Raw genomic sequence first — 18,432 nt, 5'->3', positions numbered from 1 at the left:
TAATGATTGTAGCCTGTTTTACAAGACATTATAAATGGTCACAGAAGTTAAATTACGCATGCCGAGTTTAAATTAGAAATTTAGGTTTTCATTCTCTACCTCTGCAAATAAAGAGTACAGATACATACTTGCTTCTGTCGTCTCTACAGTTTCATCTGCAGTTTTTAGTTCCTCAGCACTTGCGTCTTCCTTGGGAGATTCACCAGAAACTCCTGAATTAAACAACTTAATAGTAAATCACATGATTTCATTTAGATGCACATCTATAAATGTAAGCAAATCTAAATGATACTAGCACTCCTAGATCAAACCAAAGCAAACCCCTCTGAAGCCCGCATGTCATTTTACTGAAATCTCAAGATACTAATCACATAAAAGTCAGTATATATAAAGCTATCTAGTTGCCCAGGTCAATACCCTAACAAAGAAAAAAGTATTTCTTGTTCCTTAATATACTTAATATCCTATGCTATGACAACTTTAGCTGCAAAAATAGCATTAATACTCTTGAAACAGATGATCACTTACTGAAAGCTATTTTTCTGAAGATGGAAATTAAGTTACTGCTCTATTAAAAGGGATTTTTAAAAAAAAGAACAAACATTTCTCTGGAACCAGTCATTTGACATGACTGCCCTTTTGGCAATGAATTGAGCAAGACAACCACATGTAACAAAATACAGTGAAAGCTTGAAAGAAATGTAACAAAATACCCAGCACTCATTTATGACTGCAAAGTGCAGTTGTTCTATTTTTTTATACAAATTGGGGCAGATATGTTGTTAAGAAAAAAGAATAAGGGTTTTAGAACTGAAGACAGAGTAAGTTAATTTTGTTTATATTTATTTGCAACTATCTCAGGTTGGTATCGTTTTCTTTTCTCAGAAAGTTGTATTTTATTATGGCTGTATTCTGTCTTCACATGCATGTGTATGAGACTCCCATCATGTTCAATGGGAGTCATGAACACACGAGAGCAGAATTTTTACCTTAGCATTACAGAAATAATGCTGTATCTTACTTGTTTCTTCATCTTCAGGCCCTGACCCTTCTGAGGTTTTTGTTTTTACAGAGTCTTCTTGGCCTTCAGTTTTGCAATGACTTCCACTCCCTCTAGAGCTTGAATTTGTGCTGCTCCTGGCAATGTAACACGTTAAAAAAAATATTATTAGAAATAATGTAAACAGATAATATAATTGTAATTGCACAGCTTGACCATCATCATCTTTCTCGCTGCGATCTCACAATTCAATTGGTCCTGGCAGCAGCTACAACTAACAAGCTTCACAGCAATTTCAAAATTGTTTTATTATGTCCATCGCTACTCACCCTACACTATTCACCTGCATCACAGAACTCTGCTTTCTCCTTCCTGCCTTTGTTTTTTTTAAACTTATACAGGATTTCTTCATTGCTTTTCAAAATAATGTGAGAACTCAAAAGGATTTGCTCTCTTTCACTATTTATACATTTTTTTTACGTATATAAATGATCAAAGATCTCTTAAAGGCAAGCTGTCAGCTGAGCATTAATACATAATCTTATCCCATCCAATTAAAAATAGGTTCAAATAAAGTTTTCCAGGTTCTTCACCATTAACTATCATTCCTGTACCTTTTGAGGCAGACTTCTGATGTTGGCTTTCAGTCCTCCCAGTTTTGTTATTTCTCAAGACTTACTTATTACTATAAGCTGGTACTTGAGATTTACTCCGCATCCGTGTTTAGATTATTATGGAACACCAGTTTCTGTTTACAGTAAGGAAAATTATTCCTCAGGAAATATGTAGCACTGCTGTTCTGAATGTTACCAAAACTAAAGTTTCTAGGCTGTCTAGAAAAAGACCTTATTTTAGGAAATGCAAAGCTTTGTTCCTGAGCTCTCCCAATCCCTCCTGGCCCACACCTGTCTTGTGGCCTCAAACTTCAGCAAATCGCTGGACAAAGTTCGAAAAAAAGATCAGTTATGAGAATTATAAGCGTGATTCTCAAGAATTTAGACTGCAATAAGTATCTTCTTACATGCGTATATTATTACGAAACTATTTTGTATGCTACATTGCTAGAAGCAGCACAAATCGTGCTTAGTCTAGATACTTGAGAATCTAGTCTAGACTTGAGTACTTTTATTTTTATCCTAAGAATGACAGCTTTTAATCATCTTGATGAGCAATAGTCTATTTCATTACTGTACTGTATTTGGATACATAGACAATTCTTGCTAGCCCTTACAGTATTTCTTCTAAATCAGGAATTTTCAGCATTGTTTCTGAAAGGACAGACAAGAAGGGTACTGCTAGACACCAACTCAAGGATTTTTGCTATTTCACACCTCAACTGATCTAATCTCAATTGAAAGTCACTTTTATGAACTTAATCACAGTCTAAACACTAGAATTTTTTTTTTTTTTTACTTTTAGGGATTGACTTTCTAGCTAAACACTCAATCCTAATTTACATTCATGTATATACGCTGCTTTCATTTTTACTTCAGTGTTATTTTTCACACCAGCAGCTACATGAAGAAGATGTTTCTAAGAGAATAAAATAACACCCTGTGCTTTCGCTACATTAAGCCCTACTATCTGCTTCCATAGCAGGTTTTCTATTTACCCAGTTCACCTCATAACCCTTTGTTGAACCTCTGCCAACTCGAATCAGTTTTCTCAAAAGCACGATGGAGATTTCACACAGCATTAAGTCACAAGGTAGAGTTAGGCAACAGCACCAGGAATTCTCATCCTTGGCTGAAGTCTCCCAGATGGTGACATCTAGGATCACACTTGCCCATCTAGTAGCTGTGTAATATTGAGAATGAAGTGACTGGTAGGTCCACATCATCTTTTTCACAACACTCCCAACTTTCAGATTAGGTTTCTGTTATTTGTCCTCAACTGCATCATTTGGTTACGTGGAATTGCATCTTGCTTTATTAATCCATTCTTGGGCACAATGTTTTAGTTAGCCTCTGAACAGACAATGCCTTGCAACTGTCCCGCTAGGAAACGCTTCTTCCTCTCACTGCCCATCCTGCGTTACCCACTACGAAGCTCCATTAAGTTAGTTTAACACTGTGTTCCGTTTCTTTATTATCTACCTGTTCCACCTTAGGACAGAAGGTCAACATGTGACAAAGTATCAAATACTTCCTGGAAATTCAGTTTCTTTCTATTACACCATGTACGTTTCTAGAACCCATTACTCCATCAAATAAAAGGTACTAATCATGCACATTTTAGTTCCCATAGCTGTGTTTTATTTCCCATGTACTGTTTGTCTTAATATGCTTTTCTATCACAACTGTCCTAACACCCTGAATATTGCTGCCATTAGTCTCAAGAGATCATGATGTTCAGTCCTTCCTTCTCTATTGGTATTATATTTGATGTTTGTCATTCACATGCTGCTAACTGTTGGCTCAAGAGATTCATTAAAATACTTCCTGTTAGAATAGAGATACAAGTGAAGCTGAGTTTTAGTAGTTTTCATTTACTCTTTACTTCCCCAATTGTAATTTCTGTAATTAGTAATATCCCTGTATACTCGACACTTTTTAATATTGTTTTTGAGGTAGTTCACTCAAATTTTCCACCTTCAGAATCACTTGTATCATTAACTGTTTGGAGTGTGAAATGCATTTTTCAAATTTTGTTTTAAAATAAACACAGAAACAAAGTGTTAATGTTTAATAAAAGTTGCTTTCTGTGATAAGAGTGTTAGTAATGTTTTCTTGTTATATATTAAAAAGCTACCAGAATAAATGGACAAAACATTTGCTAATCTCTGATCCTCTTGTGAAATTTGCCTATCCTAAAGCATTAAACAAAGATGACTACAAAACTAAACACAGTATTAGTTAAAAGCATTACAGCAAAACTAATTCTTTCAAAGCTTGCTGGATTTCAAGTCTAAATAGAAATACAGCCTGACAGATTGGCTGAACATAACTGCCACAGTATTTCAGATTCACATGGGCAAAGACTTCATTCTTGTGAAAACACACAGATCACTGTTTAAAGTTTCCAAATGCTATGGCTAAGGTGTATGTTTTATGTCTCAAGCCACAGCACTTCAGTGTAGCTAGATGCGGTGTTTGGGGTTTCCCCCCCTGCCTCGTAACAAATGCCAGCAACCATTTCTACTTACTGTTTTCTATAATAATTTTGAAAACATAAGCAAAGAATTAGAAGTAAGAAAAGATAAAATAAGGATTGTGGTTGTTTTGGGAGATCCTGAGATGCTCTAGTGATAGACTTTGATACAAACCCAAGTCAGACCAGTTAGACAGTACGCGTTTATTATCTGAAAAGGATGCCCTCACTGCGGTGTCTCAGCAGTCCACAAAGTTCTTAACCATATGCACTCATCTAGACTCCTCAGAAACACAGAAATACTAATTTTACTGTTTCACAACTCAAGAACTGTGCCACAGAAAGACTAATTTAGACTAACTTGCAGAATACCGTATGAAAAGTCTGGTAGAGCAGAGAATTAAAACTTAAGCACTAGCCCCTGGACCACCCTTCCCATCACTGTACTACCCTGATTTAGTAAGCTAGTTGACACTAATGTTATGCTAGCATTTGATGAAGATAGCATGTTTCCAAAAGATTCATGGTAAATATAACAGAGAAATCTCTTGCATAAATTTGATGTTACAAGTGTGACTGTCCTTTACGTTCTGAATGCATTGAGGACTACAGCCACTGCAAATTGTCTGTTACACCTAAAAATACATGTGTACCATACAGGAAAATAACTCACCTGTATCTATGACTAGATAAGCATTAGTGATATGTGTTGATCAATAATCAGTGAAAAACAAAATTAACTTCTTACCACTCATCAGTGAAGTCCAGTTTTATTGTGCTTGTAGTTGTTCCTTCTGTACTGTAGTGCAAACTTAAAACTGGTTCACCTGTTCCTGTCCGCGGCTTATCACTCTCTGTAAATACGGGGTTGATAAAGTTTGGATAGGCATCAGTAATATACATAAAGCTGTTATAATTTTGAAGATTCATTTCATTATCCTAACAAAGGCCAAATGTGGTAGTAACACGTACAATGTCTATTTAAGAGCTCTTAAAGCCCAAGCAAAAAATTAAAAAGTTTCAAAGTAAACACACCAAATTTGCAATGCTTTAAAAATGGCCTAAAATTATTTGTATTTATAAGAGCAAACAAACATGATGCTGGCCTTCAACATGCTGGTAAATAAAATTGCAGATAGGTATGTGTACACACAATAATACCCTTTATAAGCAGATCCCTTTCCTATCAAGTATATTAATAATAAGAATAGAAATTTTTTTTGGAAGTGGTGTTCAGTCTTTTTAGCCTCAGTAAATACACATGAAAAAGATGATGAGATCTAGACACACTGGTCTAGAAAATTCACCATCTCCTTTTTTTTTCTACTTAGAAGCCAGTCAACTACCAATATCCTTAGACCTGCTTTAAATTGTCAGCCAGCTGTCATAAAACACTGTAAATTCATGTTCTGAGACCTTTGGCTTTAAAAAAACTCTCACATTATAGTAACTGTAAGCAGAAGGGGAGTGCTTTCAAAGCAAACTATTGATAATGTCCAAAAGCAACAGAAGTGAATCGAATTGAAAACCACTGCCAAGTCTGCCAAACATCTGCTGCATATATAGTTTTAAGGATGTACAGTGGGCTCCTTCGAAACAGAGCTGCTCAATGACATCCATCCAGCCACCACCCTTGAGTAAAATTAACCGTCACAATTCTCCATATGCATGGCACAATTACCATTAATGATGAAGTTGGCTTTGGGCAATACTAAAAAGTTAATGGAAAGTACCATCAGATTAAGCCCTACAACAGAGGTGCTGTTAGTATTAGGCACCACTCAAATGCCGGCCAAGTAGCCTACGTAGTCTTGCTTTTTGTGAATTATGAGCTTTTTATCTCAGGACTATTTGGACAAAATCATGCCCTATTTTCTTTGGTTTACAGAGTACAGAAATTTGACTGTAAGTATACTTGTAGTATTGGCAGCAGCCTGACACAATAAAATCAAAGCTTCAGATCATCTTTGCAGAAACATCAATTAAAACCTAATGTTGGATTCAAGCACATGCCTAAAAACTCCCCCACTAAAAAGGTTATTATTAAAACCCTAATGGCTACAATACTGCCACAAGATACAATTAAGCTACAGGAACTATGAAACAGCATGTAAGAATTTAACCTAACAATCAATGCTCATATTTTTAAACTGCTGATTGGCAGAAGCCTGCTCACAGGATCACAGCAGTGATCAGCTGCATCGAAGAACTTTCAATATGTATTTCTACATATTCTGAAGAGAAATTAAAAAAAAAAAAAACAACCCCCCAAAAAAACCAACCACACAACAAAACCCCAAAAACTCTGTATGAAAAATGAAAATATTTTTACATGAAAGAATTAACCAATTACAACCATGATCCTAATCCTACATAAGGCATGGGCTTTATTCTATGCAAAAAAACCCTCATAGCCTCTCTAAAATAAAGGTTCCAGTTACACTCTTGTTAGAGTGGAGCAAGCATAAAACTCATTAAAAGCGAGGTTTCTAGTTCCTGAAATAAACTGAGTAAGAGAAGAGACAAATGTAAGAAAATATCTTATAGTGGTATACATAGATATTTTGAAAAATTGCATGTTCTTTGTTAACTAACAGGTACTTCTCGATTATTAGCAATCTATTGGCAAGCATCTCTTAGTATAAAAGTCTGTTCAAACTCTGCAGAACCCTTCCTGAGCAAGCACAAATACTGATCATTCCAACATGCTGCACAAGTCATCAGGAGCTGGACACTGAAAAAGTAAAAAAATGATGTAGCTGGAGAATTCTTTACCTTCCTTGCAAAGGAATTAAGTTTTACAAATTTCTGGAGGCGGATATCTGTTAAACCACGTTGTATAATAGCTCTTTCTTAAATCTACAGACAAGACGTATCTTTAAACTGGGAACTCAGATCGGTAAAGAAAAACAACTTACTGCCTTGAATAGTCCAAGAGAGCCACTAGACGACGACTGTACATCTAACTTGATGCTGCTATGCAACATTTGCTTCAGCACAAAACTAGTTAATGTTACTGACCAAAGTAACTAAACATTGCTATCCTGTAACAAACCTAACTGAATATTAGGCTTGTGTTATAAAGCTCAGATCATATTAGCATAACAGTGCTTTCCTGTCTGAAAATCTCAACAACAAAGAATTTAACTAAGATGCACAGAGACTGTTCTCTCGGACTATGCCTACTTCGGAAGCGACGTTCGTATTTATTCACGCTCAGGAAGCTGGAAGAATTTCTGTAGGCTTATCCAAAGAGGGAACTAACTAACTGAGAAATCAGTTTTACAAATTTCTGGAGACAGGTATCTGTTAAACCATGTTGTAGAATAGCTCTTTCTTAAATCTACAATACCATGAGCTATAATTTGGATTGAGGCAGTTTCTTTAAACTAGCTTTAAGGCATGAAATCGACACTAATAAGAACAAGAAACTTTTTAAAAAAGACAGAGGAAACAAGAATCTGATAATGAACTGCACAGAATTAGTTGTGTAGTTCACTGTTTTATATTAAACTTACACTAATGAAAGCCTCTGTGAAGAAAGCTAGTAAGTTTTGCCCTGGTACATAACTGAACATTCTTTTAGAGAAGCCACATAAAATCCAAAAGTCATGAACTCGTTTCAAGAAGAACAATGTGATTGGCAAAGACCAAACAAGATCAGAATGAGGCACTGTTCTCTTCCACTAAAACTGGGTTCATCCCATCAAGCCATATCTACTTCACATTGATTTTAAAAAAAAAAAAAAAAAAAAAAAAAAAAAAAGGAAGAAGCAGAAAAGTAGTATAGCTTCTGTGATTTAGGGGAGAGCTGTTGCAACACCATTAATCTGATTGCAAGCTCTAGTAGGGTAGTAATTGCTCCACGAGAAAGTTGTAGTTTGTCAACACCTTACCTTAATTTCTCTATTAGAAATTCCTCAAAATACTAATCCCTTGGTTTAGAATCTGGGAAGTAAGAGAAAAGCATAACAGAGGAGAGGAAATCCTTTTGTAAATAAGTGTTTCCCATCTCTGGTTGCCCCTTTATTGGATTCTACAGCCAAACATATTATACTTTCAAGATACTATCCACAACTTACAGTCTTATATTTCGTAAGCAACCCTGTCCTAGAGCAAACACTGCCAGGAAATGGTCCATTCTGCAGGTGCCTGCAGGAAGAAGGTACTTTTAAACTACCACCCCTAAAACTGGAGACAAAATTTCATTCCTACCCTTATTTAAAAAACAAAACAAAAACCACAAATGAGAGCAATACCCCTCATACACACTTTTTCCCTTAGAAAATGAGCCTGTGCAAGTGTAACTTCAAAGATCGGGGCTCTTAGCTATGAAGTGGTAAGCGCATAAAGGCAGGTTGCATTGCCTCGTTAAACTTAACATCATAAGGAACTTCAGGCTGGATTCCCACATCTCCAATGCTGCCCTATTTGCTAGTCTATTGGTAACCCCCTCGAGAAGAGGACAGATGACCTTTCATGAAAAACTTCCAAAATTATCCCTATCCAGCACTAATCACGATCTCCTCACAAGAAAATCAGCTTTGTACATCCTGAAGACAGGGTTATATTCTGGGTGAAAACCAAAGCGTTACTACCGAAGGGAGAAAAATTGATCCAAAGAGGAGAAAATAAGTGGCGTATTTTGGAAAACAGGAATTTCACGGGAAGGCTTGACGTATGAAAATTTATTTAAAAAAACAGCTGAACTCGGAAGGAAGAGTGAAGATTCCTTTATCTAGTGAGGAATACTGACTGGCTGAATAACATTATGCTGTGCCTTATACTGGCTGGTATCAATGGCATCTAAGGGAAGACCAAAAATGAAGTAATTCTTTGGACCAGCCTAACCTATAGCCCAAGGCATACAATTTCTTTGTCCAGATGATTCCTATACTCATTCAATATAGCACTGCACTTTATAGAAGGAGGCAGTACAGACCACTTCGCGCCTTACAGTAAAGCACAGGTCTGAAATTCTTGAGCTTGTACCTGCAGAGCTCACTATAGATCTGGAAAGCTCTACACACATACCAACACTCAACCAGTTCCTCTGACTGGGAGGCAAAGCTAATTAGCTGGGACACAACACATGCAAATAGTTTCAAGGACTTACAGTAGCGTTTAGGAGGAACTAACTCTGCCAGAGCCGACGTACCAGTTTGTTCTGAGCCAGCTCAAGTGTCTGTAACGTGGCACTGAACAATCTGGTACGGACATCGCCCTAAGGGATTACTAAACTCTCGTACTAACTTGCAAATACCTAGAAATACAAATAATCAGTGTTGCTTCTGTGTATGCAGGAAGCAGCACTAACATGGTATGGGATGCATACACACATGTACACTTCAAAGCCAGAGCTAATTCTCTGACTTCAGGTTCCCCCTTTAATCATACCAACCCAGGCAGTACCTTACAGCTGTAACGCTGCCTTTACACTGACACAAATCTAACAGCCACTCTCCATTATCACAATCACAGTCAAAAAGATAAAAAAATCCAGCGTGTATCGCTGTAAGTACAGATGGGAATGACTCATGGCTTCTGCTGGACTGTCAGAATAATGGTATTATAAATGTATATGTTTGTAATAAGTATCAAAAGACCTTTAAACCCAGAAACAGTCTTAAAACATGAATGCCAACAAAAGAGACTGGTCCAACAGAAGACAGCTGATTCACTACCAAATCAGGAAAAGACAGGAATAAGAAAGAAAAAGCATTTCTACATACAAAGAACTGATACGGCTTCCTTCATTAGCTGCTCATACTTTTCTGAGATTCCTGTTCAAATACGAAGTGAAACTAATGCAGTTTAACTTCAAAAAAATCCAACTAGATCTCAGCAAATTATTCTTTCAGTTTATTGTTTGGACGACAGATTTCCTAATACATCTCCTCCTTCTCCAAATTCCTAGTTTTCCAAACTAGAAGTAACATTCTGCACCTCTTCAGGTGATCCCTCCTATCACAACAGAACAACATTGCCTGAAAACAATCAGAGAACTGGTCTACCAATGAAGTCTGGATAAACATGTATTTTCAGGGGGGTTTGCATATTAAAAAACACAAAGTGCTTTTATGAGATGAAACCTCTTCACATTAGTTCAAGTAATTTCTTAACGCAGGGAAAAATAATTAGAAAAGACTCCCAAGAGTCTATTACAACTATGGGTGTATTACAACTATGCAATTAACAACAGTAATACACAAAGTAGTCTTTAAGGCAACCGATCCTGCCTGAAAGGAATCTGATGCAGATTTGGGAACTGATTTCTGGGACCAAAACTTCTGGGTTTATCTTTGTTGTCAGATGGGCTTAATTTACAACTTCATGGAACAATTTATCAGTTTTCTCAAATTTCTGCAGTTGTAAGCATTTCAGTAAACAATTAGACTTCCTATGTTAATTCTAGTTTATTCTACTCTCATCAAATAATGCTTTATTCTGAGTTCATAACAGAGAGCATGACTTGGCCGCTAATTATAAGCAAGTTTTCCAGCTAAACCTGACTATCGGAGTGATGTAGACTACTGAACCATGAATAATTAGCAAAGGTACGCACTGAGGTTTTAAGGCTATTTCACCACCAAATGTAATTCCACAAAATGGATTTATTTTGTCAATATAAAACACAGCTTGTAGGGTTTTGTTTTCCCCCCCCCCAATGTTCTGGCATCCTAAAATAAACCATAACCTCAATAGTTGCCAAACAGACTATTGTTCAGAAATGGGATTTCGAAACAGCATTCTAGTTTAGAATGTGAAACAAGATGAAATAGCCAGCTCTTTTGTGGGATTTGAGCTATTAAATCTCTGCAGAGGCTTTGATATGGAAGTAAGCATAATGTAGCGGGTATGGAAATCTATTTTTACATTACCATCTATCACTCATTAATTATTCAGGCATAAATAATCACTACAGATGACATTGGTTCAGCTGGAATAGGGTCACCTATGGCCCACTGCACTGCTCACAATTGGGAGACTGATGAATAAAGGGCATAGAGAAAGCTCACAAGTTTTCTTTCTACCACCAGCCCACAGGGCATCTACAGAGAAACACTAGCAGTTGTTTAGCAGAAAGGGTGTAGGACAAGAGCTTATAGAGGGTAAGATGCACCTAAGTGCAACAGGTACTCAAGTAACTCAAACTGTGCAAGTATGAACAAAGCTGCACATCTCTCTTGTATAAGATAAATTAATCTGGCATTATATGATTAAGAGTTATTTCAAACTTGGTATTTGTACTTTGATCCAACAAGAACCATTCAGAAAAAGACTGTTTAAAGTATTAATTTTAATTTGCATTTAAAAAAATATTCTAAATGTCTGTAGAGTACACAAGACAATTACCGTACCTACACTGAATGCATTATTGAATTGAGCATAGGATGGCTTTTGAAAACAATTAACCTTACTCTGTTACTCATATTAGGAAATAAATAATTAATGAGTTTCCAGCAGATCTGCTTACAGAATTCTACTTTATGTAGATGAACAGCATTTTTAGACTGTTTATCATCATGAAAGGCAATTTTAAAAGGAAGCATTGCAATCAGCTATGGCTGAGTATAGGCGCATTCCCTGTCACACGCACCCTGTTGCTCATCAAGTGACATGGATCCAAGCTGTTTGTTAACCACAGAAGAAGGAGAATCTGAAACAAAAACGAGATTTCAACTTAAAACATAAGCAGCAGAGAACTGCACAGAAATGTCACGATCATATGTTAGTTTCAAATAAAAAATAAAAAGCAGCAACATAAGGAAGCTTTGGGTTTGTTTTACGAGCAGCCAGCCGTATTGCATTTTCTAGGCATGACAGAAGCAAAGCCACCTGTTTCAAATCATTCTGTATTTCTTTAGGTCGTCACTGAACAGCCTGAAACTTGCTGACATGTCAATATTAAAAATGCCTGTCCATTACTAGAGATTTTACTACGTTCTTCAAATTTCTAACATGCTGGGGAAAAAAAACACTGAAGAGTCACAACTCCTAAAGCCTTTGCTCCAACTACCAAATGACACTAGTATTTCAAACCATGTGCTAAATATAAGTTTCAGAATATTTATACTTCAACATAAAATACTCAGTGGCATACCAGCATCTTCAATATTTAAATAAAATGTACAAGATGAGACTGTTTACAGGTATAACAGCACATAGACTGGTTTTAAAACATTAAAGCACCAAAATACACCTCACTCATATGACAGTTCAATAGTTTTGCATTCCTAGATGTTCTACCTCCGTAGCATGTGATGACTGAGAACATGTCTTCGTGAGTTTATCACAGTACCACACCAATCAGTCTTACAAAAATCCTTATCTAATCACAATAAAAATAAAAAACCCCAGCAGTTAAGTGCTTTTTTTTCCCCACTGGCCACTACCAGTTAATAACTATTATCAGCACTGCATTCAATTGTGCAGACAAATGACATATGCAACATTCAGTATCTTCTCTGAGTCTATTTTCCTTGTCACCTCTGAAGACCAGATCTTACTTTGGTATTACCTTAAGATGAGCTGATGTACATAAATTCGTGCAGTATTTCAAAGATATTGCCTAGACCACCGTATCTTGGTTGCATTTGTTAATCTTCTGGTATAAACAAATTCATGCTAAAATGAAAGGATTTAATATCCTGGATTATAAACTAAGTCTTAGTCTGCCAACATCACAGCATGCTAAAGAAATTTCAACATGAACTTAAATGCTGTACAAGGAAAGCAAGGAAATAATATACCTTTCTCCTACAGGAAGCTCACTTCCAGGTTTGGGCCGGAATCATCAACATGACCTATTTTAGAGCACAGCCATAAAACCTGCTAAATTGACAAAGCTGATTTAAATATATATCCTCAAATGATACTTCAATCCCAGCTGTTGGTGCAAGAATCACAGTCTGTTCCTTCGTTATACTGATACCTAGCGCAGGGGAGGGGAGGAGGAGTGAAGAACAAAGACCAGGAGAGGTCTTGTTTCGGCAAGCTCTGGTTTGTTTTGGTAACTGGGCTTATACAGTTTATTTCTTCAACTGGGAAACACAAAATTCATCCTGTTTTAGGTCTCTACCTTTGTCCAGCCGTGCCCATGCCTTGCACCAAACGTACCTAAACCAGACCAGAAAATTTATCATCTAGATTCAGATGGGATGTAGCTCTATAGCATGAGACTTAAAACGTTAATGTATTTCACTTTCCAAAACTGAAACATGCTTTACGTATCCTTTCCAATTTAGAAGTATTTACAGTGGAGTTTTTTCAGTGGAGTAGTAATCCACTTTTTAGAATGTAAATCAGAGCAAAGAGCTGGTGTAAAGTGCACCATGTCATAAGGTGATCTACTTGTATTCCAGCTGACTCCGCACAGGAATTGGCACGCCTCCCTCAAGGGCAGGCTGGCTTTGATCACTGTCTGGCAGTTATGCAGCCCATGATTGGGATCAACTTGTATCAGAAGTGCTAAAAGGAGGGGAGGTGTTGGACAGCAAGCTGAGAAGCCTAATGACAGAAGACGGTGATTCTCGGTTGCACTCTGTTCTTACACTGCAATTCTTTCTATAAGCTTATATGTCCTTTTTTAAAAGGCTTATCATGCTGCGAAACATTTTACTTAGCTGGAAAAGCTAACCTCATCAGCTCTTTAATTCAGACCAAGATGAACAGAAGAAATATGACTGAGCTAACATATTTTAATTATAAATGTAAGAAATTACATTTACTACCCTTAGCAGCACTTCTAAATTTTATTAAGACCTCACATTATACACCAGTAAGTAAAACGTAGGTACGTTTTACCATGTGCATCATTCAGTCACAGTAAGTAAAAATGAAAAATTTTCTAGGTGATGCTCCACCCCGATGCAGGCTTAAACCTCCCACATTTCACTATTATTTTGGTGTCTTACAACTTTGTGAATGCATTCCGCTTGTAAGATGAGAATTTTTAAACAACATACAGGAAGCATCCTAAATGTTCCAATTAACATGCTTAAGAAAAGAGCTCAATTTGCAGCAATTTTAAACTCACTTTTTTTTTTTTTTTTCCTCCTTTTTCAAGTCCCCTGAAGGCAAGGATCACCAGCACCCCTTGAAGTAGCACTGCAGTCTGGAACCCCACACCACAGGTAGGGAAATAAACATGACATGAAACCAGCCTAGAGAAGTTCAGGTAAATGCCTCTTTTTTTAATATATGGCTTTGTTTTGTAAAAATTCATAAAAAGTACTTTCATCGTTTCTGATAAAGCTTTTGAAAAAAAGTATTACCAAAACTATGCCAGCCATATAGTTAAAAAAACAAACAAAAATCCAAACTCTTACCTGAGCCTTCACAGGCTGGGTCTACATCCCAATGCAGTTCACCACTGGTTGTAATGTCACCAGTACTTTTTAAACTGGAACACCACTTAAAGAGGGAACTGGAGATTCATAAATTTGGGGAACCTCAAACAGAATATAGAAGATAATTTTAAAGTCAGTTACATGCTGAAGGATCTTCCTCTAGTTTGGGCAATCAGCACCTGACTTCATCAGAATATCAGCATGCCACCTCTACTGTTTTGGTTAAAAAAAATTTCCTCCTTCTATCACTAACACCAGCTCCAATGTGACAGCCAGGCCTGAAGCAGTGACACCTATTTTTATAAGTCCCAAACATGGCACACATAGCGGACCTTATTTGAGAAATGAAATACTTGTTTTCATAACTAGGAATAATTGCTTTGCTCAGTGAATAAGCTCTCAGCTACGAATTTTGGACTTCAAATCAACACATTTCTACATTTGGATGTTTACAAAGAATGCAAAGAATCCAGTCATAAAAACTGCAGGTTTTTAAACACTGGTTTCTTTACAGAAACCTTTAACACAGAAACGAAGGTCCAATTTGTTCTACTTTAAAGACAATGACTGTATAGACCTTTGAAACTAGCGTTTAAAAAAAAAATAAAATCAAGTCTGTGTGCATCACAGGTTCTGCAATTTGTCAGCATTACATGATAGATCTTTATTCCACAGTAAATTCAGTCTAAATCGCATTAATTTTTCCTCAAAAAAGAAAGGTTCACATTACTTTATATTTTTGAGGGTAAGATTATGCACACTGACTGCTACACTGATCTATAATATTGATTTATTCTTTCTTTCTTGCTTCAAGATCAGCTTGTTCATGCATGTTTCTGCAACTTCTCAAATTGCATTCAAATCACTTAAAGGTTCTCAAAAAGAGGCATGACATAGGTAATGGCAAAGCATACATGGCATATCAGCACTGGGATGCCCAGCAATAGCAATAGGTTAAAAGGGTTTACTTTCTTTGTAGTTTGCATATAGCACATATATGCTGTTGTTTAAATACTGCACAGGATCTAAATGTTATAAAGTGGCACAAAAACCTAAGTCAAAACTAGGCTTTGTTGGAGAAAGTATATAATGAAAAATAAAAAACAAAAACCCCACCAACTTACTATAGCTCCCTAATGAAAGTGCCTACCAAAAAAATCTGAATGTTCAATACTTCAGTGAAGACTTGAAGGCAAAATAGACCTGATACACGCAGCATAGACTGCTTCTAAAAGTCTAAAAGTCTAAAAGCCAAAGTTACACAATACTTATGAGAGGTATCCACTGAAACAGTCTCTTTGCCATCTGAGCATGAAGTATCCTCAATGTCAAATCAGCCCACTGTGAATCATTACTCTGTCAACTCACTTGCACATGCAACAACCACCATATATTTCTAAATAGTAATGGTTAACCATTACACATACAGCTTACAAATCCTCCTGTAACTATTACAAGTCCTTAGACTAGGAGACAGAATAACTACCATACAGTCTAATTTTCTATTAAACCTGTAAAAGCTCTCAGGTTTTGACATATTCTACTGGTAATTTCTTACATGGCTGGAGTATTTTTTTTCTCTAGCTTGTCTCTACAGCTACAATCGAGCTTCTGTGATTGCAAAGATAAGGACTGAGAATGAAATAGAGGCCAGAAGAAGTGGACTTAGTCTCACACAGAATTCCCCAAAAAATTGCAAGTGTAAATTACACAAGTTTTGCCAGAGTAGGGACTGAGAATTTGCACTCCTGGGCCAGAGGTTATGACACCGTTTCACACAGTGGCAGACAAAAATTACACCCCAAAATGTGTTTGAAAATTTACAGCTAGTGTGTCCTTGAAAAATGAACATCTGCCTCAAGACAGAGTATCAAAGACAACCCTGAGAAGAAAAAAAAAGTTATTGTCCTGTATGGGAATTTATTATTAAAAAAAAACACCAACAAAACCCTACACCTAAAAACTTCTTTTTCTCCTACCACACTTACAAAATATCAGCTGATGACAGCACCTTGGAGAACAGTTGTCTCTATGAAGAAGCTACAAACCAAAAATCTGCAGCTCCAGTTTTCCAAAGGAATAGATTACAGATACATACCTTCCAAAAATAAGGTTTGGGTGGTCAGAAAAAGGGAACAAAACAAAGTAACTTGCACAAAAAGAAACTAGAATATTTCTGTGTCCAGAGTGCAGAAATCTTAAAAAGTAAATAGATAATGCAAAGGTGATCTGGCTTCCCCAACAGAAAAGAGTTTCAAACAACAAATAAGTGTTTCCTTCAAAGCAATTACTTAATAAGCAAAATGGTTAAACTTGCAAATTCATTGTCATCACATGAAGAACGAGGTAAATATTTGATTAATTTCCTCCAAGGTTATGTATGCATTCAGTGGTTCACTAGTGATCCCAAACAAAAGTCAGATCTTTGCATTAGTTCCCTTAAAATTCAAAGCACATGGGAACTCAAAACTCCAAGAGGCAGTGACGGGGGATCCAGACTAACTACAATACAGCTCTGACTCCCAGTTCAAACCAATTACTCAGCTTAAACTTTCAAATTTGTGTCAGTATGGATCCTACAGTATGCTGGCCCAAAAGCAAATGAGAGGAAATAATTACACTGCATCCTTGAAGCAGCACTAAAAGAGATGGGCAAGGCACCATCAAGGGAAAGTCAGACCAACACATACTTCAGGAGTAGTAAAATACCCACAGATATACCTCCAGGTGAAAATTCTACAGGTATGTTCGCAACCAAACTTTTTTCCCCAACTTCAATTCAATCGGAAACAATTTAGTAAAAAAAACTTTTAAATCATTCAGAAAAGAAAATGGAAGATCAGGAACTACTGACTGTAAACACTAGATATGGTTTTGCCTCTATCAATACATATCTTTGAGATAATAAATTTCTACATTCAGTTTGCTGAAAAAATCAGTAGCTTTTTGGTAGGTGGTTTTTTTTTTTTTTCTGGCAGGAAATTTCACCACCTACAAGAACACTGCTACCACTGTTTTTCTTGTTCTCTTCCTATGGGTAACAGGCACCTATGGCCACCATCCCTAGGATAAGCACACAGCCCTCCAGGATTTACTCGTTTCCAAACATTCTGAAAACTCTCTGTAGAATTTTCTAGTGTCGGACGTTATTCAAAATTCAGCAGCTACATACTGTAACTAGAGCACTAGCCACTGCTACATCAAATCGTTCCGTAAGGCTCCAGATAAACAAATAGATTGAACCATAGCAAGTCAAGCTGTGAATGTATGACCTAATCCTTCTAAGTTATTTAGCCACACCTCAATTGTCACAGAATTTATCCATACAAGAAACATCGCTAGACGTTACTTCTCAACACAAAATATGCTGATTTTTCACACAAGCATGCAGCTCGCTGACTTTGACATGGTGCCATGACAAAGTTAGCTTCAAGTTCACGCTTTAGGGTTTACCTCTGTATTTATATGCATGCTCCTACCCTAGCTTTCTCAAATACGTCTCTTTTTATTATAAACATCCCCAAGACTTTCTTGTAATAATTTTTAACCTCAATAAGACAAGAGAAAGAGGATGGTGAAATGAAAGTCACTCTATTAAAAAAAAAAAGGGAGCATATCTAGGGACTTTGGCTTGTTACAAGTAGTTTCACTATACTTACTGTAAAATCATAGCATTTAAGAGTGCCAAAATTCTATTTTACCAAATTGTTACCCTGATTTAGAACATATGCTACACCAAAGCCAAGTCTTAAATGTTACTATTGGATACAATTAACGCCAAAATGCAGTTTCAAGTGTGTAAGTACCTTACTCTATTCAGGACACGGCAATTTCTTGCTCAACTGCTCTAACAAACACTGCACATACCTGATACCATGCACCTAGGAAGCCTTCTCCATACAGTATCATTTAGCTATATAATCCAAACGTGTTAGATAAATGAAAACTGTCAACATTACTGTTTCCCTAACCCATGTGATGATAAACACC

The 18,432-nt window shown here is 36.6% G+C and overlaps 1 protein-coding gene across 4 annotated transcripts in view; it reads right to left on the bottom strand.

Annotated features, from left to right (window-relative positions):
* Nucleotides 1-18,432, bottom strand: part of DCAF6 (DDB1 and CUL4 associated factor 6) — a 90,415-nt gene that overhangs the window by 22,952 nt on the left and 49,031 nt on the right. For 3 of the 4 annotated variants that reach the window (XM_040583006.1, XM_040583007.1, XM_040583009.1), the window contains 4 exons: nt 11,691-11,750; nt 4,839-4,944; nt 1,022-1,137; nt 129-212 (listed from right to left, as the gene is read on the bottom strand). In XM_040583006.1, coding sequence (XP_040438940.1) covers nt 129-212; nt 1,022-1,137; nt 4,839-4,944; nt 11,691-11,750 — 366 coding nt within the window. The remainder of the gene's footprint in view (nt 1-128; nt 213-1,021; nt 1,138-4,838; nt 4,945-11,690; nt 11,751-18,432) is intronic. The other variant, XM_040583008.1, reaches the window with a different exon arrangement.

The sequence above is a fragment of the Falco naumanni genome, chromosome 2 (assembly GCF_017639655.2).
Source record: "Falco naumanni isolate bFalNau1 chromosome 2, bFalNau1.pat, whole genome shotgun sequence".
Taxonomy (NCBI): Eukaryota; Metazoa; Chordata; class Aves; order Falconiformes; family Falconidae; genus Falco; species Falco naumanni.
This window is presented reverse-complemented; position numbering and strand designations above follow the sequence as displayed.